The 19,298-nt window shown below is 39.0% G+C and overlaps 1 protein-coding gene across 1 annotated transcript in view; it reads left to right on the forward strand.

Moving 5' to 3' along the window:
• The window catches only part of LOC124258502 (cilia- and flagella-associated protein 46-like), an 88,164-nt gene that overhangs the window by 8,721 nt on the left and 60,145 nt on the right, over positions 1-19,298 (forward strand). Inside the window, 21 exon segments of the mRNA XM_046692574.1 lie at positions 466-543; positions 3,266-3,365; positions 4,450-4,548; positions 5,374-5,564; positions 5,837-5,933; positions 7,183-7,314; positions 7,530-7,647; positions 8,061-8,087; positions 8,089-8,178; positions 8,181-8,205; positions 8,766-8,900; positions 9,500-9,668; positions 11,028-11,161; positions 13,536-13,748; positions 15,036-15,270; positions 16,532-16,681; positions 17,263-17,307; positions 17,309-17,335; positions 17,337-17,375; positions 18,397-18,575; positions 19,048-19,179. Of these exon segments, the coding sequence (XP_046548530.1) occupies positions 466-543; positions 3,266-3,365; positions 4,450-4,548; positions 5,374-5,564; positions 5,837-5,933; positions 7,183-7,314; positions 7,530-7,647; positions 8,061-8,087; positions 8,089-8,178; positions 8,181-8,205; positions 8,766-8,900; positions 9,500-9,668; positions 11,028-11,161; positions 13,536-13,748; positions 15,036-15,270; positions 16,532-16,681; positions 17,263-17,307; positions 17,309-17,335; positions 17,337-17,375; positions 18,397-18,575; positions 19,048-19,179 (2,415 nt within the window).

Here is a 19,298-nt window from a genome sequence, read left to right on the forward strand (position 1 = left end):
TTTGTGTTCTAATGTTACATCAAGTCAGTTGCTTTAATCTGTTTCTTTAGTGTTATGATTAACATATTTTGCTTCTGATATAGAATTGGTTGTTTCTCAAGCACATTTGAAAATAACGCAGACATAAATAAAAAAATTACTTTCATTTCGTGTACAAAATAGTCCTTTTTTCTATTTTCTGAAACATGCATCAGAAACTGTTTTCACTTATGTCTTTGTATTTTATTTGAGGCTAAGCAATAATTTAATACTGATAGTCTGAGGAATTTGTTCATTTCAAATCATTAGGAGAGAAATAGACCGTTTTTATAAAAACTAAGTTATAAACTAATGTCCACCATATGGCAAGCCCAGGACTGATTAACAAAGACTTTACTTTTGATGTTTGAGAAACAAGCAAGTTGTTTGGCTTCAATTAAGTTTATTTTCAAGCTGTTAGTTTCTGACTGCTTGCCTGATTTATAGGAAAAGCCCTGGTAAGGGAGGTCGTCGAACCCCCACTCCCACTACCTCCAAGAAAATAGCTGTTGATAGTGCTGAAAAGTGAGTAGTCGCTAGTAGACTGTCAGTGTAGACACCTTTACCTCAGTGCTAATAGCTCTCTGATGAGTCATCACTAGTGTGTTATCATGCTTTGAACCATGATACCTGTAAGTGTGTCATGTTCTAAAATCTTCATACAAAGTTGTATGCTTTGCAATACTGGAGATACTCTTCTATTTCATAATGCTCACGTCAAATCACCTAGGAAATGCGACCATAAACATTTCAGAACAGGTTCAAAAAGAAAAGCTGGGTCAAGACGCATATTTGACGAAGCTGATTTTAGTAGTTATCTTGAAAGGCTTTCGTCATATGAAATGATTTACTTATCATGGTAGTTCTAAAGTGACAAAAACTTACCGTTAGTAAACTATGTAGCATAGCTAGGTCATGTTCAAAACCATCTCTAATTTCATCAATCATTATAACATATTAGGGCAGTGCCTGGGATAGCCTAGTGTTTAAAGCGTTTGCTTGTCATGCCGAAGACCCAGGTTCGCTTCCCCACATGGGTACAAAGTGTGAAGCCAAGTTCTGGTGTCCCTCGCTGTGATATTGCTGGAATATTGCTAAAAGTGGCATAAAACTAAACTCACTCACTCATAATGCAAACACATGGGGGAAGACAATACCTTTTGATTGTATAGAGGAAGGAATAGTCAAGGCAGATTTATGTGCCAAGCACAGCTCATTTACATCTATCAATTGACAGTCTGCCATTGGTCTGCCAGTTCAGCTGTTTTGAGGATTCACAGTAAATGATATTGCACAGAGACTGCCGAAGTTTCATGATGTGACTAGACCCAGGTGAATTCAGTGCCACCTCGAAACCTGTAAAATGAATTAAATGTTTTTTAACCAACAAATAACCATTGATAACCTGAGCTCTTATTAAATCAAAACACACGAAGTCTGGAATGTAGTTGCAGGCAACACTGACATGCAATCTTCCTTGTCTTGAAATTATTTTGTGCAAGTCAGGCCTGCTTTATGACGATTCTGTTTCCTGAGTGGAATATGAATTGTGTGTGTCACTTGTAGACAGAGACATCTGTAAGAGTTTCGTAACACAGGTTTATTTGGTATAACACTTTCTTAGTAAAGTACAGATTCTAGTAACTTTTGGGTTGAGTCCCATCTGGGATTTGAACCCACACTCTTATAGTCAGACACTTTATCACCACACACAATGTCAGCAGTCTAACCCACTCAGCCGACGTTCTTCCAGGGAAAAGGTTGTAGCTCTGACGAAGGACGCATGACATAGCAAATCAGTACACTGCACTTCATAGAGTATGCAACCAGTTTAGTGTGCACATGGAGCCTGATAACAGTCTAGTATACTGTGTCAGAATAAGAAATAACGATTATCTTATTTTTTTATAACTGATCATAAGAGCAAGACTTAAACATTACTAGGCATAGGATATTTCACCAATTCAAAGAATGTTCGTTTCAAGGGAGATAATCCCTGATTCAATGTTATCTGATTGTGATCTTCCAGCTTGTCATCCCATTCTTTCTCACCTGCTGATTATATGGACTTGTGAAACTCATTACCACTGTGTTCTGTGTGTATTTCAGGTACCTGGTTTGATGTCGTCATTTATTGCTTGGACTTTATTACATTCTCTCCATGCTTAGCTGATATATTCTTAATGCTTTGTTTCCTGATCTTCTTCTAAACATTGCATGCTGAGTGAAACGTCTCCATATATTGTTATTGGTGGATCTGTATATACTTATTAATATTGTATACATATGTATGTGACCAGTTACTAGTTGTGATTCAGCCTATTTATACATATTCTTTGGGTTACATTGTATAGGGTGTGTGCAGTATTTTATAGTGGTGGTCCGATTAATTGAAATAATGGAAGATTGGTCGCAGTCACTAAACGACCAAGCAGTCGATCATGTTTTCTCATAATCGAACACCAACAAATCTGGAACACTTGTTTGCATTAACAATATTTTTCGCAAGGTTGGTTTTGTCTGTTACATTTCATGACCACTACAAGCTCGTTCCAAGTCATGATAGAATTTATCTTAAAGACTCCAAGAAATTTATGTTCCTAACCTACTAGTCATCCTTTAAAGATGTGAAATTTGCAAATGCATTTGTGCAACTTGCAAAAGACACCAAACATGTTTTTTTCTTTATTTTTTGGTCCATTAACAAAAATAATCAGGAATATTTCATAAATGACGCTAAGCAATTATTTTCAGTGATTGATTGGTTGTAATGAACCAATCATCAATTATGAGATTTTACCAATTCCCAGCACTAGTATTTTATATTGTGTTGAATTTTATATTAAAATTCATTTGAATGTAACCATGGTAATGTACAGGCACACAGACAAATAAAGTCTATTACTGATTGGTTCAACCCTGAATCTCCAGCTGAACTGGATCTGTGTTCAAGTTGAACATCTACGCTCAACTTTGACATTAATTATGATAAACAATGTAGTAGTGCAATCGTGTATGATTTAATGTTTTTGTTGTTTCAACAGTTAAAAATTAATTATAATTTTGTATGCAATGAAGGATAAACATTAGCATAGCACCAGAACAAGCTATCTGCGCTAAAACCTGTTGAAGCCTGAAAGTGGCTCTTATCATAATTTTTAGTAGAACATTGTTTTGCTAGACTTGGGGTTCAGACAAATGGCTAAAGTTTCAGATTTGATAATAGCCATGTACAATATCTCTTTAGGCCTCATCTTCTCCTGGAGCTGGGAAGAATGTGTCTGGATCTAGACTTTGGTGAACTGGGTGAAGCTTGTGTGGAACATACCAAGACGTGTGTAGTGAAGGTAAGTTCATAGAATCCTCTTAGTTGCTTTTGTGATACAGGGCTCCAGATAATTTTTCATGATCAGAAGTACGTACTCCCTTATGTTTTCTATATAGGAGTACTGGAAAACAATAAGAGTACATTCAGAGTACTGAATGGAATTTAATGAAGTATCAGTAATCTTGTGTTTCGTTTCATATATGCACCACAACATTACTACTCTTGTGTAAACAGGTCAATAAACAATAAAACAATACGTTTTCAGGTAAATACATCTGTAAATGATTCTAAGACCGTACACCATTGCTGTGGTGCGTATCTGCTACGTTTTCAAAATTATTTCCTACCATATCGTGCTTATTTTATATCCGTACATACGCCGATACGGCCCTTATCTGGAGCCCTGTGATATCTTGCTTGTGTTGTTACAAAAGGGATTGGTGATTGAGTGTCAGACTGCTAGAGGGCTCTGCATTCACTAAAGTGTCACCTAATGTATCAGGTAAAAATGATAATGAAGAAATAAGGTCTTTTAGCACAGGTCTTGAAAGGCTATTTGATATGTTATTTGATATATATTGTGTTCAAATTAGACACCGAAGTAGCATATATATGTGGAGTTGAAGAGTAGGTGGATCGTCACATTGAAATGTTATAGAGACAGATCTGAAGCATCAAAGTGACTCTGCTTACATTCACACTCCCTGTTATAATATCATTAAACTGATTTCTCTGATAAGATGTTGAATGTATGGCTTCTCAAACAATAGAAACATCCAAATTCTGAAAAGTAGCATTCACTTATTTTGAATAAGAATCTCAATAAAGTAAATCTGTTGGTTTCAACAGTGGACAGTGCTCCAATGTGAGTAATGTTTGAGAACTGAAAAGTAGTTGAATTAATATTCATAAACATGTAGATGAGTTTATCAAGTTTGACATCCCTTTGTGAAAATAAAACAGCAAATATGTTACTGGGGAAGTAATGAACAAAATGAACAAACTGAAATAACACTGTATCCGTGTGTATTTGGAAGAAAGCACAAGGCAATGGTGACTAGAGTCAATGCTGACACAATATCCAGCTATTGTTGTGTCTACAGGAGCAGGGTTTCTACCTGGAGCTGGAGTTCCTGCAGTGTGATCTGATGGTCAAGTGTCTGGGAGAGAAACAGGAATCTTACCACAAGTCTGCTGTGGAGGTATGTAGAGCATGAGATCACACACAGTCAGTATATGTTCAAAAGATTATTTGGCCACAAGCAGTTTTTGACACATATAATTTTCAAGGTTTGGAGTTAAACTATCGAGTGGTTGTTCAGTAAAGTCTGCGAATCATTATCACACGGACTGAGTGCATGGGTAAAAGGTTCAGTTGGAAGTACATTACGATTGTACTGAAGTTTTTTTTAATACTTTATGGCTACCTGTATGTTATGGTGGTCAATTAGGTATCAGAGTACACAAATGGAGTGGAATGCCCTTTGCGACAAGTATGCTGATGATCAGGTCTTATTCGGCTCTTTCACTGGTGACCGATGTTATGATAATTCATAGACAAAGTGCCAAATGTCTGGAAGCCAAAGGGTACAATGTTTGAAGGCCATTTCTGTTGTCACCTGTTGTGATATTGCAGGAATGTTGCTAAAAGTGGCGTAAAACTTAAACAAACCTGTAGAGGTTTTCAATTCTTTGAAGAGAGTCGCCCTTGGGGTAGGGCGGCCCACCTCCCCGCAATTCTGTTCACTGATTTATTCAGCAGAAGGAATGATGATAGGGGCCTAGGTGCTTACCTGGTTGGCTGCGCATGCGTAGCAGGGAGGTAACTCCACGGGTTGGGGGGGCCGTATAATAGATAATTTTTTTTTATTTATTGTACAATATTTTTATTAAAACATTGATACAACTGTCACAGGACATTTTCAGCCGCAGAAAATGCATATATGTACCCCAAGGACGATCTCTATGAAAAAGATTCACTCACACTGGAAATCTCAAACCTACAAACCTTGCCTTTATTCTTCCAGGTTCGTCAACAAGCCATCAAGCGTTGTGAGGAGGCCATTATGAATGCTATCCGACAGGGGGACCCCAACATCCTCCAGGCTGGATGTGTGACTCAGTGGAACCTATGTCTGCCGCTACTCCAGCCAAACCTCAGACAGACTGTGAGGAAACCCCTGACTCTCGTGGCTGAAGCACTGGAAGACATACAGAGGTATGTTCACATACAGACATGGCAGGGAGGTGGGGGAGGGTTGGTTCTGCAATGCGGTTTGATGTGGTTGTGTACCTATAATCATGCATTTGGTTACTAGATATTGTTAAAGGTAGCATTAACACAAACTCACGTTTTCACTATAACACAGCTGCAAAGCCAATGGTTGAAAGCATGAGCGATGGTGCAGCACTTGATTCCTGTGTAAAATTGTTTTCCACCTCCACCAAGTACTCCTGGTGTTGGTGTCATCTGTGTTGTGGATGTTTCAGTCTGCTGATCCTGCTGCGGTGTCAAGTGCACACGGAGCTGGCCAAGTGTGAGGAGGATCGGGAACAGATCCAGGTGGCCATGGAGCACCTCAGGAAGGTGTGTATCGTCTCACTCTCCGTACAGTTGAGGCCGCCTCCCGTGGTGTAGTGGTTAGAGCGTCCGCCCCGAGAGCGGAAGGTCGCGGGTTCGATCCCCGACCGCGTCATACCAAAAGACGTTAAAATATGGTACTTGTTGGTCCCTGCCTGGCGCTTGGCATTAATGGGTACAACAAGGACTGGTCAGCTCGGAGTCAGTGTAATGTGCCTGAGTGGAGTATTCATGCTTCACTGCGGCATGGTATCTCAGTGAGCTAGCACTATAAAACCAGCTTAAGTCTGGGCTAGTACAAGCAGCCGCACATACACATACGCACGACGTTAAACCCAATTTCACCTCACCTCACCATACAGTTGATGTCAGTACCGTAAACTACCTTAGTAATGAACATGCGTGCAACAAACTGACGGATATCAGGAACTGCTCTATTTAATCCCAGACACTTGCTGTATATTTCAGTTGAAATGTAATGAACTACAGTAATGATGTACCCGCAAAATAAGACTGAACACTGTTAGACTGATAACTCTTTACTTCGAGATGAACCGCAAGCGAGGACACACACGTGTGTCTCCCAACCTCGCTACATTAACAGTGACCCGGATGAACTGCGAGCACCCAGATTATTCCGATTGGTGTCCGGGCCACACCACAGTAATAACAAGCTTACACTTGTAGTCCCTTTGAGTTTGTTGTAACTGCAGTTTACTGTATATTATGGCTACCCCAATACACAGCAATGGATTTTTCAACATGAAATTCAATTCTGAAGAATTGCTTTAAGATGGAAAATCTTTACTCACTGACTTCTGTTGTCAATCCATGTTGAAATGAATATAAAATACTTTACACGTAGGGAGAGCTAATCTCTCATTTTCACATATGTACGATAGTAGAGGCCATAAGGACAGGGTCAGTAGTTCCTTGCCTCCACACATTTGACGATTGAGCCACATTCTGAGCAGACGGTTCATGTAAAGATTTGGATTATTCCATACAGGTTCATAAGTTTCACAAGTTTGATCATTGTAAAGTGGTTTTGACATTCATTAACAGAAAACAGCATCACAAATGATTTCATGTGTTTCTTTTCAACTGAACTGATGAACAACATTCCAACATTTTGTTAATTTTCTTGAAACGTTTTGCATATAGAAAAATAATTCACAAAGGACAGGTAATCCACAACTTCTCATAGCTTTTATATTGTTTTAAATCTACCAATATATGCACTGAACCCTGTCAGGCCCTGGAGCTGGATGATGGTGGTGTGTACCGGGAGAGGCTGGAGGTGGCGCTCCACAGACTGGAGCTGAGGTCGGAGCTGTACAAGGCTCCAGAGAGACCAGAGGACCAGGCTGCCATGATCATAGAACAGGTAGGCTAAGTAGAGGAGCAACATTGATGATAAACCTGACTATAATGTTTAGTAGCATTTGAATTCAAATTAAATCATTGATGTTTTTTTTTATACAATTATTAGAAAAGCACATGGTTTTAAAGTCATTGGTATGAAAGTCAAGGTGTGTAATACTTTTTCTTGTAACATATTGAAAACAAGCAATATACTTAAATTCTGCAATCTTGTCTCAGGCACGCATAGCAGATTCGGAACTATTAAGTATGAAGCGGTCACTGTTGGTCAAGGCTGGTGAAGCTCTGGCACCTGATGCTTTCCTCTTAGTTCTGGACAGTGAGAGTGATACAAAAGGTATCTATATGGACTTGATTATTCCTGTAAATGTCTACAGTGACTATTTACACCAAAATATTTGTTTGTGTTTTGTTAAGTAAAGCACTCAGAAGTATTTCAGCCATTTATATGAAAGAAGGCCAGAACACAACCAGGTTTTAGCTAGACTAACCAGTGATTGATAATATCAGCATATAATGACATGCAGTCAACCTTATCACCTGATCTATGTTGTCGGGCTTATTACAATCATGGGTTGATGGCAGTCATTTTATAACATAGAATCTCCATGGGACCACATCCGTGCAATATTTCTTCACCAAATTCCATAGATGTTCCAGAGATTTTGTAAGTGATATATATTTTGTCCCCAAACTAGCAAAGTTGAGGAAGACATGCATAGCAAGTGGTGTTGAATCCCCATTTTGCAGACATTGCTGGTGGTAAGGGGTCCCCAAACTGTTGAGGGTCATCAGACAGCTGTGTTGTTTTGCAAGTCATCAGGCAGTTCACCAAGTTGTGTGAAGAAGGCTGAAGGTCATCTCAAGAGACTGGGGATGAGAATGAGAGGGAGAGGTGAGAGTTATGCCTACATTTTAGAGGTGTATCAGTCAGTCTGCCTCCAGTTGCATCATGGGACCACAGGCATCAGTTGATCATTATTTGCTGATGTGTTGTGGAGAGTATTGACATCAATAAGTTAACCCTACTTGGGGTAGCAAAACTTTTTCCACCCCTTCCATTAATGCATTACAGCTAACAAAAGTTACTGAAATTGATATAAGTATTCACGAAAATCCATATGCTACATTCATCACCCACACATGGTAACAGAGTGGTATTGTCAGCTTTACAATCTGAAGGTTTGAAGTTTGTATCCCAGGCAAAAATGTTTACGTTCAAGTTTCTAAGGAGTTGGATTAATGACTAAAGGTGTTGGAAGTTATTACATTAAATGTTTAAATGATCTCGTGTTGGAATTGTGAAAAAAGCCAAATACAAGTTAGCTTCTATGTGAAAATTGGAGAAGACGATACACCTGTAGTTCAGCCAATATTTTGTGTGAAATGTGTTACAGTAGATTAATTTGATATACCTTTAGGCTAAAGCCGTACAGGAATACCATTGTGTTACAGGGCCAGATTGTGGGCGGATCTTGCTAAGACTGCCAGGAAGCAGGAGGTGTGGGACGTCTGTAGAGTGGCCAGTCGGTTCTGTATTCTGTACGACGACAGTAGATGGAGGACTGCGCAACCTGTGAAGACTGAAAGGTAAGAGCTGATGCATGAATGATACTATCAGTATCTACAAGTGATAGAACATCAAACTGAAGAATTATTTTTCATTGATGTCGGTGAAGTGTGATTTATGAAGACGGTAGAGGTAAGGGTCACAAGCTGTTGGTTGAGTCACATGCACCTGAAGCAGTGATATGCACCCTAATAAGAGATCATAGATAAAAGGCAGTGCACCTTAAACAAGGTAAATTTGTTATCAGAAATCAACATAGATTGTTCGGTTGTTGGTTAACGCTGCACTCAGCAATATTCAAGCTATATGGCGGCGGTCTAAATAATCGTGTCTGGACCAGACAATCCAGTGATCAACAGCATGGGCATTGATCTACACAGTTGGGATACGATGACATGTGTCAACCAAGGCAGCAAGTCTGACCACCCGATCCTGTTAGTCGCCTCTGACGACAAGCATGGGTTGCTGAAAACAGATTCTAACCCGAATCTTCATGGGTAAATAATACAGTTCAAAAGTTGATGAAACTAGTACTTTTTCAATTCCTACATGTCGAGTCTCAAGTTGAAACAATAACCAGAAATCAGCATGCAGTGGACTTCTTATATTCAACATGTAGTCCCAAGCAAGAGAGGAGTCGTACAGCAGAGAGGGAGTCCAGAGATGAGGTCCCCACGGAGAAGACAGGGAGTCGGTTGGGGAGTCGTCCTACAACTCCAATCAAAGTCAGTCTGTATGATAAAGATCTCATCAGGATTCTGGCCGAGGTCAGCTTTATTCAGGGAGAGGTGAGCCTGACACAAATCTTTTATATCAGCAAACATTGATAAAATATATGTGAACAGGATCAATGAGGAGCTGTGTTAAAGCTATTGCTCATCACATCCAAAACTTGGAACAGTCACCCATATGTTTACAATATGTAGTGAGTGAATGAGTGAAGATTTACAGTCACATCGGCAATATTTCAGACATATCGTGACTAAAACAAGTTTAGAATTCACCATAAATACATGTAAATTATAAAAACCTGTCATCGAATGACAGTAAAATCAACTAGAATATAACAGTATCAAGAAATAAAACTAGCATCTCTAGAAATGGTGGGTCCCGGTCGTCCGTCCGATTGTCCGTCCCGTCCGTCTGTCCGTCCGTCCGTAATCATTTTGTTTCCGGAGCACCACTAATGGTGGCAGATATGTGAGGCAGATCTTGAAGTGGTGCCTTTTGCTATTTGCAGATATTTGTGATTTATTATTTTCTCGGTTTCCATGGAAATGATTCGGACTTAGTCTCAAAAGGAAGGGGTGGGTTTCGTTTCCGGAGCACAACTGGAAAACTTCTTAATATCTTTCAGCAAAACTTGGCAGATGCCAAAGTGGTGCCTTTTGTTATTTGGCAGAATTTTGGCATATTTATTTTTCCCGATTTTCATGGAAACGATTCGGACTTAATCCCAAAAGGGGGGGTGGGCTTCGTTTCCGGAGTATAACTCAAGAACCGTTCAATATATTTCAACAAAACTTGGTAGATATATCAAACAGAACCTTAAGTGGTGCCTTTTGCTATTTGAAGATTTTTGCCATTTTTATTTTTCCCGGTTTCCATGGAAACGATTCAGACTTAGTCCCAAAAGTGAGGGGTGGGTTTCGTTTCCGGAGCACAACTCGAAAACTTCTCAATATCTTTCAGCAAAACTTGGCAGATATGTGAGGCAGATCTCAAAGTGGTGCCTTTTGCTATTTGCAGATTTTTGTGATTTATTATTTTCATGATTTCCATGGAAACGATTTGCATTTAGTCTAAAATCAAGCTGGACTTTAAGTAACTGTCAGATTATTTGTTCTTTCAAAGATGTGGGGGCCGGGGGGATATGTCATCTTCTGATGACTCTTGTTTAAAATATGTCAAGTTTAGGTGGTGCTCCCTGCTGTCATATGGCTCTATTGTTTCAAAAATACAGCAAACGTTTGTACTTACCCGAGCTGTGTTAGACATATGAAGAAGTACCCAGTCATATTTTCAGTTACAGAATCGTAATGGATCTTCATTAAGGCTCCCATTTTGACTCTATCCTGTCTCAGTACACGTAAGTTTGATACATGACTTAGTAATGGTTCAGATGTAGTTTGACCTTATGTCTTCAGGCAATGGTCCACCTCCTCCGCAATGAGGGAGTCCAGATGAATGACCAGCCAATACCCCCAGAGGACAAGAGTAAGCATCCCAAGGGATATGTGGCCAAGAAGCCAGAGGAGGACCCAGAATGGATTGAGTATTGGTGAGCTACAGAAGTACAGACATAACCTTTTGTTCCCTCATGTTTCTCTTGGCATCATCTAGGACAAAGACACTGGACTGTATTGAACATAATTATGATTATTGATTTATCTGCACGGAGGTTTTACCAAAGTGGTTAACCTCCATCTGGGCCACAGACATTTCCTCCTTTGATAACCTTTTTCAATTTTTTCCTGTACATTATCCATTTGTAAAACCAATTCATTCCTTCACTTTATCCATTTTTTAACCTAACCCAGTCCTTCAATTCGTCCATATATGTGTAGCAGGGTAGGTGTGGTTCTCTTGATTGAAAACCAACGCCTGCTGAGGGTGTGAGCTGTGACTTGCTCCACAATTTTATTGCTCAAGATGTGTATTACATTTTTATTTCACCCTGTAACATAATACAAAACAATAATCATTAAAACGGTCATATCACATCTAAACTAGAGTAGTGTAGTTACAGTTACTTCTAATAATTATATATCTGGTCACAATATACTCAATGAGATATTACTTACTCTGCCTCAATTCCAATAAGACATAAGTAATAAATAGATGCAGTTCACAAAAAGCATTATATAGATTATACAGCAGCAAAATATCACAATGATAACCATGATAGAAATACATAACTCTTCACACATATTTGTGGCAATAATATACAGGAAATATGAACACATTATATATGCCTTACCAGCACAACCTTATATATGCTGTGATTTCCTTGCAAATATATACAATAAACAGTTATTAAAATAATTGTGGCACAAACATTACATGTACCAACATGTCCGACAAAAATGGCTGCTGAACAGGCACAAATGCTGTGTCACCTGACCTTATAAATATTACTATATTACTAATAAACTTAACATAATAATCTTTATGCCTTAAAAATGAAAATCATACCTATAAACATTATTTGACTTATAATGTTTATAATATAACTATACTTAAATATTAGAACCTACTTATTGTTTATAATTTGATTAACTAACCTTGAACAGAGAGTAGTTGTAGAGCAGAAAAGGAGAACTAAGATGTCTGCCGAAATGTCAAAACTCTTGTTTTAAGGTGCCTCTTGTGCAGCTGTAGGTGGTAGACTTATTTCAAATGTGCTGATCGTAGTGAAGAAAAGTAGACAACATTAAACTGACCAATAAAAGATCAAGGATTAGCTTGCCCCCTGAATGAAGAACAAAAGAACACCCTGCTCTCCCACAATAGAGCCCAGGTCCAGCTTGGGGCAATCAAGCTGGAGACAAATACCATACATACTCTAATAAAAACCTAATCCAATAAAACTACCACAACCAAACTGTCTAAAGATGACACCATATTTACACAAATAAATATAATGTAAAAATATGACACTGCCAATTAAGTCCTTCACTTTTATCCATTTGTAAACCCAGTTCAGTCCTTCACTTTATATGTAAACCCAGTTTAGTCCTTTACTTATATGTAAACCCAGTTCAGTCCTTCACTTTATCAATATGTAAATCGAGTTCAGTCCTTCACTTTATATGTAAACCCAGTTCAGTCCTTCACTTTATCTATGTCTAAACCCAGTTCAGTCTTCACTTTATCTATGTGTAAACCCAGTTGAGTCCTTCACTTTATATGTAAACCTAGTTCATTCCTTCACTTTATCTATATGTAAACCCAGTTCAGTCCTTCACTTTATCTATATGTAAACCCAGTTCAGTCCTTTACTTTATCCATATGTAAACCCAGTTCAGTCCTTTACTTTATCCATATGTAAACCCAGTTCAGTCCTTCACTTTATCTATAAGTAAACCCAGTTCAGTCCTTCACTTTATCCATATGTAAACTCAGTTCAGTCCTTCACTTTATATGTAAACCCAGTTCAGTCCTTCACTTTATCCATATGTAAACCCAGTTCAGCCCTTCACTTTATATGTAAACCCAGTTCAGCCCTTCACTTTATATGTAAACCCAGTTCAGCCCTTCACTTTATCCATATGTAAAACCAGTTCAGTCCTTCACTTTATCCATATGTAAACTCGGTTCAGTCCTTCACTTTATATGTAAACCCAGTTCAGTCCTTCACTTTATCCATATGTAAACCCAGTTCAGCCCTTCACTTTATCTCTCAAGCACGACGTTAAACCCAATTTCACCTCACCTCACCTTCACTTTATCACCCAGTTCAGTCCTTCACTTTAACTATTTTCTCATGATTCAGATATGCACTGAATAATCAAAGTGCCATCTTTTTCTTTAGCTTCTACATGATCAATATCCATGAATTATACTTTCAAAGAAGACAAAGAAGATTAACTACATTGAAATATGTAGCTAATCCAGATAAGCACCATGATCCTATTGCTCTCCCCATGTACCAGTGACTGGATCAAGTCCCTGTCAGAGTGTGCCACCAACTCCTTCCTCCGTGGCCTCACCCTGGGTGTGGAGCTGGAGGAGCCATGGCTGGTGTGTAGCGGAGCCGCCTACGTGTGGAACTACAACAACCACGTGTTCACCCAGGACAGACACAGGGATGTCATCGACACTCTCTCCACCATCCTGGACGGCCTCAAGGCAGTGGGACATGCTGGGTGAGTGCAACTGGATTGTCATGTGTGAAGGATCTAGATCCCCATCAACCTATGCTTGTCATAGGAAGTGTTGTGATGGATCAGGTGGTCAGGCACACTCCGGCACAGTCATGACTTAGCATAACATCACTGCCTCAGGCTAACTGGCCTATCACGTGACCAGACTTTTCTCTTGTTTGTAAACAAACGCGCATATTCATAATAAGAAGAGACTGGCCTTACGCAAGCTTTTCGGCGTGCTCTTCACAATGTTTTATATTGTTACATATAAATTCTTCCACAACTGCGACAGTAACATTTATGACAGTTCATATTTTGTTATCAAATTGGCTACATCGTTTGCTCTCTGTCGGCTTCGATGACAGCACGTGGAGCCGTACAACCTATGTAAACAAAGGATCGCTACTCAAATCGAAATAGTGTCACATGTTTTAGGATATTTTTTCAGTGAAACTAAACCATTCTATCAAAGATGTTTAATTAGATGTGTAGACTCGTCAAAAATAAAAGAGTTACGAAATATGTACATTATATTGAATGGACAATGCAAGATGTGACGAATCATCACATCTTTCTGGCCTGTGGCAGAGGTACTATGCTCCCTGGCCGCATGGAACTCTGGATAGGAGATTTGTGGTCAGGCTCACTGACTGGGTTTGTTTCATGTCTTTGCATATTAGTCATGTGTGCTGTTGTTCCTTATGTCAATCACTTGATTGTTTGTACCAGACTTAGATATTATTGAAGACACATGGCTGAAATATTGCTGAGCCTGGTGTTAAGCAACAAGAACCAAACCAGCAAACAGAAATATAACTACAGTAACAAAATGGATTTGTGTAGGCAATAAAGAAATTATAAGAAATGTTCTATTTGGGATTATGCTTTCTCAGTAAAGTACAGATTCCAGTACCTTTTGCTGGGTTGACTCCCATTCGAACCCACACTCTCAGAGTCAGGCACCTGATCTTAATAAAGAAATTAGTAGAGTTTCACCTCCCCTGCCTCTACCAAAGTCTTTCTAAATATCAGTTTGTACTCAAGTACCTACTAAGTTAAATAATATGTGTGTTCAGTTTTACTTTGCTTGTTGAAATGCACCACAGATATTGTCCTCTCAAATATTCATGTTCTGTCTGGATCACATGTATGGTCGCTTATTGAAAAATATGTACTTTTAATTTGTTTGCAAGAAAATATAATTCAAAAACTGAAAATTTGGATGGAAATCTAATGATTAAGCAGCTATAACAGCTACATATGACCAGTGTTGTGTGTCTATTACAGAGAAACCATGATGCTTGTGAACATCTGTAATGCCCTGTCTGTCGGCCTCATCAAGCCTTGGATCCCTGAGCCTCCCCCTAAAGAGGTTTACGAAGGGTCCTTCTCCCCAACCCCGGGAGACAAGTCTCCCAGCAAGAATAAAGGGAAGAGTGCAGTCGCCAGCAACAAGAGCAAGACTCCCTACACTGCTACTGTCAGCCCTGATGCTATGCCAGATCTGAAGAAGGCAATTGAGGTAAAAATTGTTCACCAAGGAAGGTGGTTTTGTTTTTCGAATAACATGGGGGCACAGGTGACCCAGCTGTGTAAGGTGATGCAGCTGTGTAAGGTGATGCATTTTGCTGTGCAGACTTGCTTCCCTTTGGCATTCAGAAGCCTATGATCATAGGTTTGAGTCCAGGCTTGGCCTGACTGTTTCTGGCTTATCAACTCTATACACATGCTTGTGGATTTCACCAGGTGGTCTATATTTTACCTCTATCATTTTTAACTTTCCTCTAACATTAGGAATCTCACATTGGAAACTGGGATACTGGTAAAACCAGTTATATACTTAGTAAGATTACATGATGTAATGATCCTCAGTGTAGGTTTTAGTCAGGCATGGACCTAAATATTTAGGTCTATTCATCAGGTGTACCCAGCGCGAACTTTGACCACTGAGTCTAGATGACAAATGTGTGGTGTCATGAGCCAGTCAGATGTCAGCTTTCTAAACTGATTTGTGTTCATTTCCTTACAACTTCAATTGATTTCAGCTAGATTTTTTAACTAACTCAGTGAGGGAAATCCCTTTGAATGCTGATACCATGGCACTCAGAAACAACAAGGTTGATAGGCTGTGTATGAAATAAGCCAAAAACCCAGCCAGACTTCAGAACTGGTAACTTCAAAATGTTACCAGCTCCAAATGGATTTTAACGGACCAGACAATCCAAAGAAAATAACTCAGATTTTAGTTACAATGAATAATTCAATGAATCTGAAAAATGTATTTACTACATTTTTGCTGAACTCCACGCATCGATAGGTGTCGCTGTTTTAGGGACAACATATGTCAATGCAGTGCTTCGAGCTTGTGATACGCTAGTTCAATGTTCAAACAGTAGTTTTCAAGTCTAAATGTAATGCTCAATTTGAAAAATTATATTTTAAGATTTGGTGAATTTACTCAGATATATGGAACATGTTATCTAAAAAGTTTACCAGATATCAGACTTGCTAGCTGTAACTTTAGACCGTCCGTCAGAAATCTAGCCAGTCTCAGTCGGTCGGACGGGCCTTATTTCATACACTGTTTATAGCATTTACGTCAGTGTCATGTAACAGCCTATGTTAGTTGCATGGGGTACAGGCTTATATGAGCATGTGAACTAATATTCAATGGGAAATTTGAGTAATATCTTTGTCAATTCGGCTTCACCATATTGTCCAGTATGAAGTATTTGTCTTGGTTTACCTTGACGTGAGAACTAATAAGCTAATATATTGTACAGGTGTGTGAATATGTGATGCAAGTGACCAGGGGAGACAACCCACAGGATGTAGTGCCGATCTCTGTTCGCCTACCACTTCTTCAGACCTGGGTGTTCTCGAAACAGATGGCACAGCTACAGATCAGCAAGAACCTCGGGGCAGATGATGATGTAATTATTGTCATAGTTTCTCATGCAGCATCAACATATTTGTAAAATGGTGTTTATAGGGACTTGTCAGGGTGCCATGATGACTAGACAGACTCACATGTCACTGTGTGTCACTTCAGGAATGGATTATGGGTAATGATAATTATTCTTGTGCAGCGGACAGAAAGATGTGGGGTTTTATGACTTCCAGAAATATATTTTCAACTTATATTGTGTAACAGTTCATACATCAAATAATATATAACAGTATAATGAAATATATCGGTATTTGTAATGTGCTATTGTCCATATGTGTCTGTCTCAACTCCATGGGGAGTATGCCACAAAAGATGTCTTTAAAGCACAATATGGTCACATTGCCATTCTTATCCCACTAAATACTCATTACTGCACAGTGAACAGAGGCTAGTTTCAAACATGGTCACTTTACTGTGTAGACAGGGGGCGGTGGGGTAGCCTTGCGGTTAAAACCTTTGCTTGTGTTACCAAAGACCTTGGTTCGATTCCCCACATGGATACAGTGTGTGAAGCCCACTCGTGATGTCTATTGAAGTAAATTCACTATGTGTTCCCGTTTCTAGCACAACCACGAGGGTCAGAGGCCTATGACCAGAGCTATTGTTGCCCACGGAAATGCTGTGTCTGTCTAAGAATGGGGATAATGGAGTTCAAGGAGACACCTTTCATTGGAGATGTAAGTAAAATACTATATTCTGTTAATCTGTCTCCTTGAGAGCAGAATCAGATCAGAATCGCTTCCCAGTATCCAATGAAGTGTTGTTTGTCATGGTAGCCATTCATCATTGCTAACATTATCATGAACTGGAATCAGACTATGGTTTGTCTGTTTATATGTCTCAGTCATATGAGCTGTGTTGGTCCCAATTGCAAGTATCCCATGCAAGTGAATGTGTTAGCATCATTGGACCTGGAACCTATTGATAATTGTTTGTGTTATTATCCACTTTTTCATAGTCTACAAACATAAAGGATTTACATAAAGTATAATTAACAGCGCCTTGAGCATGCACTCGTGTGTTGATATGTGCACTATATAAATATCCTATAGTATAATATAATAATATAAAAATAACTGCAATATTATTATCTATCCCATATGTAGCAATATACCATTGAAAAGTAACTTTGGCAAAACTTAATGCCTTGATCTTTGTGACTGAACTTTCTTTTGAACCATGATCACTGTTTGGGGGACCTGGTGTATTGTACTGATCACCTGTCACTGGATGAAACTGTCAATTTGAATATTGCCATGGATTGTCATGTAATATGTAGTTATTATCACACCTCATGTAAGAATGCCCATCTCTGATTGGTTCACGTGACCTTGAACAAATTACCATGCATGCCTGCTGCATGGCTGTAAACCGCCTAAGCGGGGTATAAATTTTGAAAGGGAAAATAATCATTTATACCCCACCCCATGGAAAAATCATGCATCCATGGCAGTCAGTGAACCATGAACCAGTGGTTCGGATCAACTAGTCAGTACCATGTTAGTAAAATATATGATTGAATTTCAGTTTGTTTTAGCGTTATATTTACATAATGAGAGTTTAAACATTCGGTAAGATAAATTCGTTGTAGCATTATGATTCAGGGTATGCCCTTGTATACCCCTCATCACAATGCTGCAACTTATATTATCATCCTAATAATCTGATTTGCTCATGCTGTTTTCCCCCTTTACACAGATAGTACAAATGGTTGAGGACTGTAAGTGGAGTGACAAGTTTATAGAGCTACAGATCTGGTCTCGACTGACGTACCAGGCCTACCTTATCAAACATCATAACCTTGTCATGAGATGCAGCAAACAGGCTCTGAAATTTGCTGAAGGAGGAACATCACCAAAGGGAAAGAAAATTGAGGCGTATGTATTCCTTGAGCTGCTTATGAGTTAATTCAGACCAACATGGCTCTGACATGGATCAGAGGAGAATGGGTTTCTGTTGTTCCATGTTGTTTGATTTTTATCAACTGAAGAGCATGGTGAGGTACATCATCAAAATAGGATCATTGTTTGCATATATGAGCGGCAAAGTGATTTTTTATATTTTCTAGTGTATGATGTACACATTTTTCTAGTTTTGCTGAAACAGACATAACCTCTTGTAACAATAATTTACATCATATATACAGTCAAATCCCGATGAAGTACCAACAATTTACATCATATATATATATGGTGTTTTATGGTATAAATGCTTGCCATCATGAAAACTTGTTGCAGCATTTAGAAAGTCCCATAATGTGAAGTTTAATAAAGAGATTAAATAGAGAGCAATGTTGAAGTAATGATAATATATTTGTAGGTGACATTGAGATATTCTTGGTGTTTTCAGCCACAGGTACATGGTTGAGCAGGAGATGTTGAGTTACGCCAGTGGCCTTCAGGGTCAGAGTCTCATAGAGAACATGGGAGGCAAGAACCAACTCCGCCGAGAAGCCATGGAAGCCTTCCTCAACAGCTCAAGGTAGAACACACTGCTGTCATGTTACATATCATAATGCAAACACTGAACAGAACAAAGTGTCTTTAGATAATGCGGGGCGGTGGGGTAGCCTAGTGGTTAAAGCGTTCGCTCGTCATGCC

The sequence above is a fragment of the Haliotis rubra genome, unplaced genomic scaffold, assembly GCF_003918875.1.
Source record: "Haliotis rubra isolate DU_JTF1 unplaced genomic scaffold, ASM391887v1 Scf695, whole genome shotgun sequence".
In the NCBI taxonomy this organism is placed as follows: domain Eukaryota; kingdom Metazoa; phylum Mollusca; class Gastropoda; order Lepetellida; family Haliotidae; genus Haliotis; species Haliotis rubra.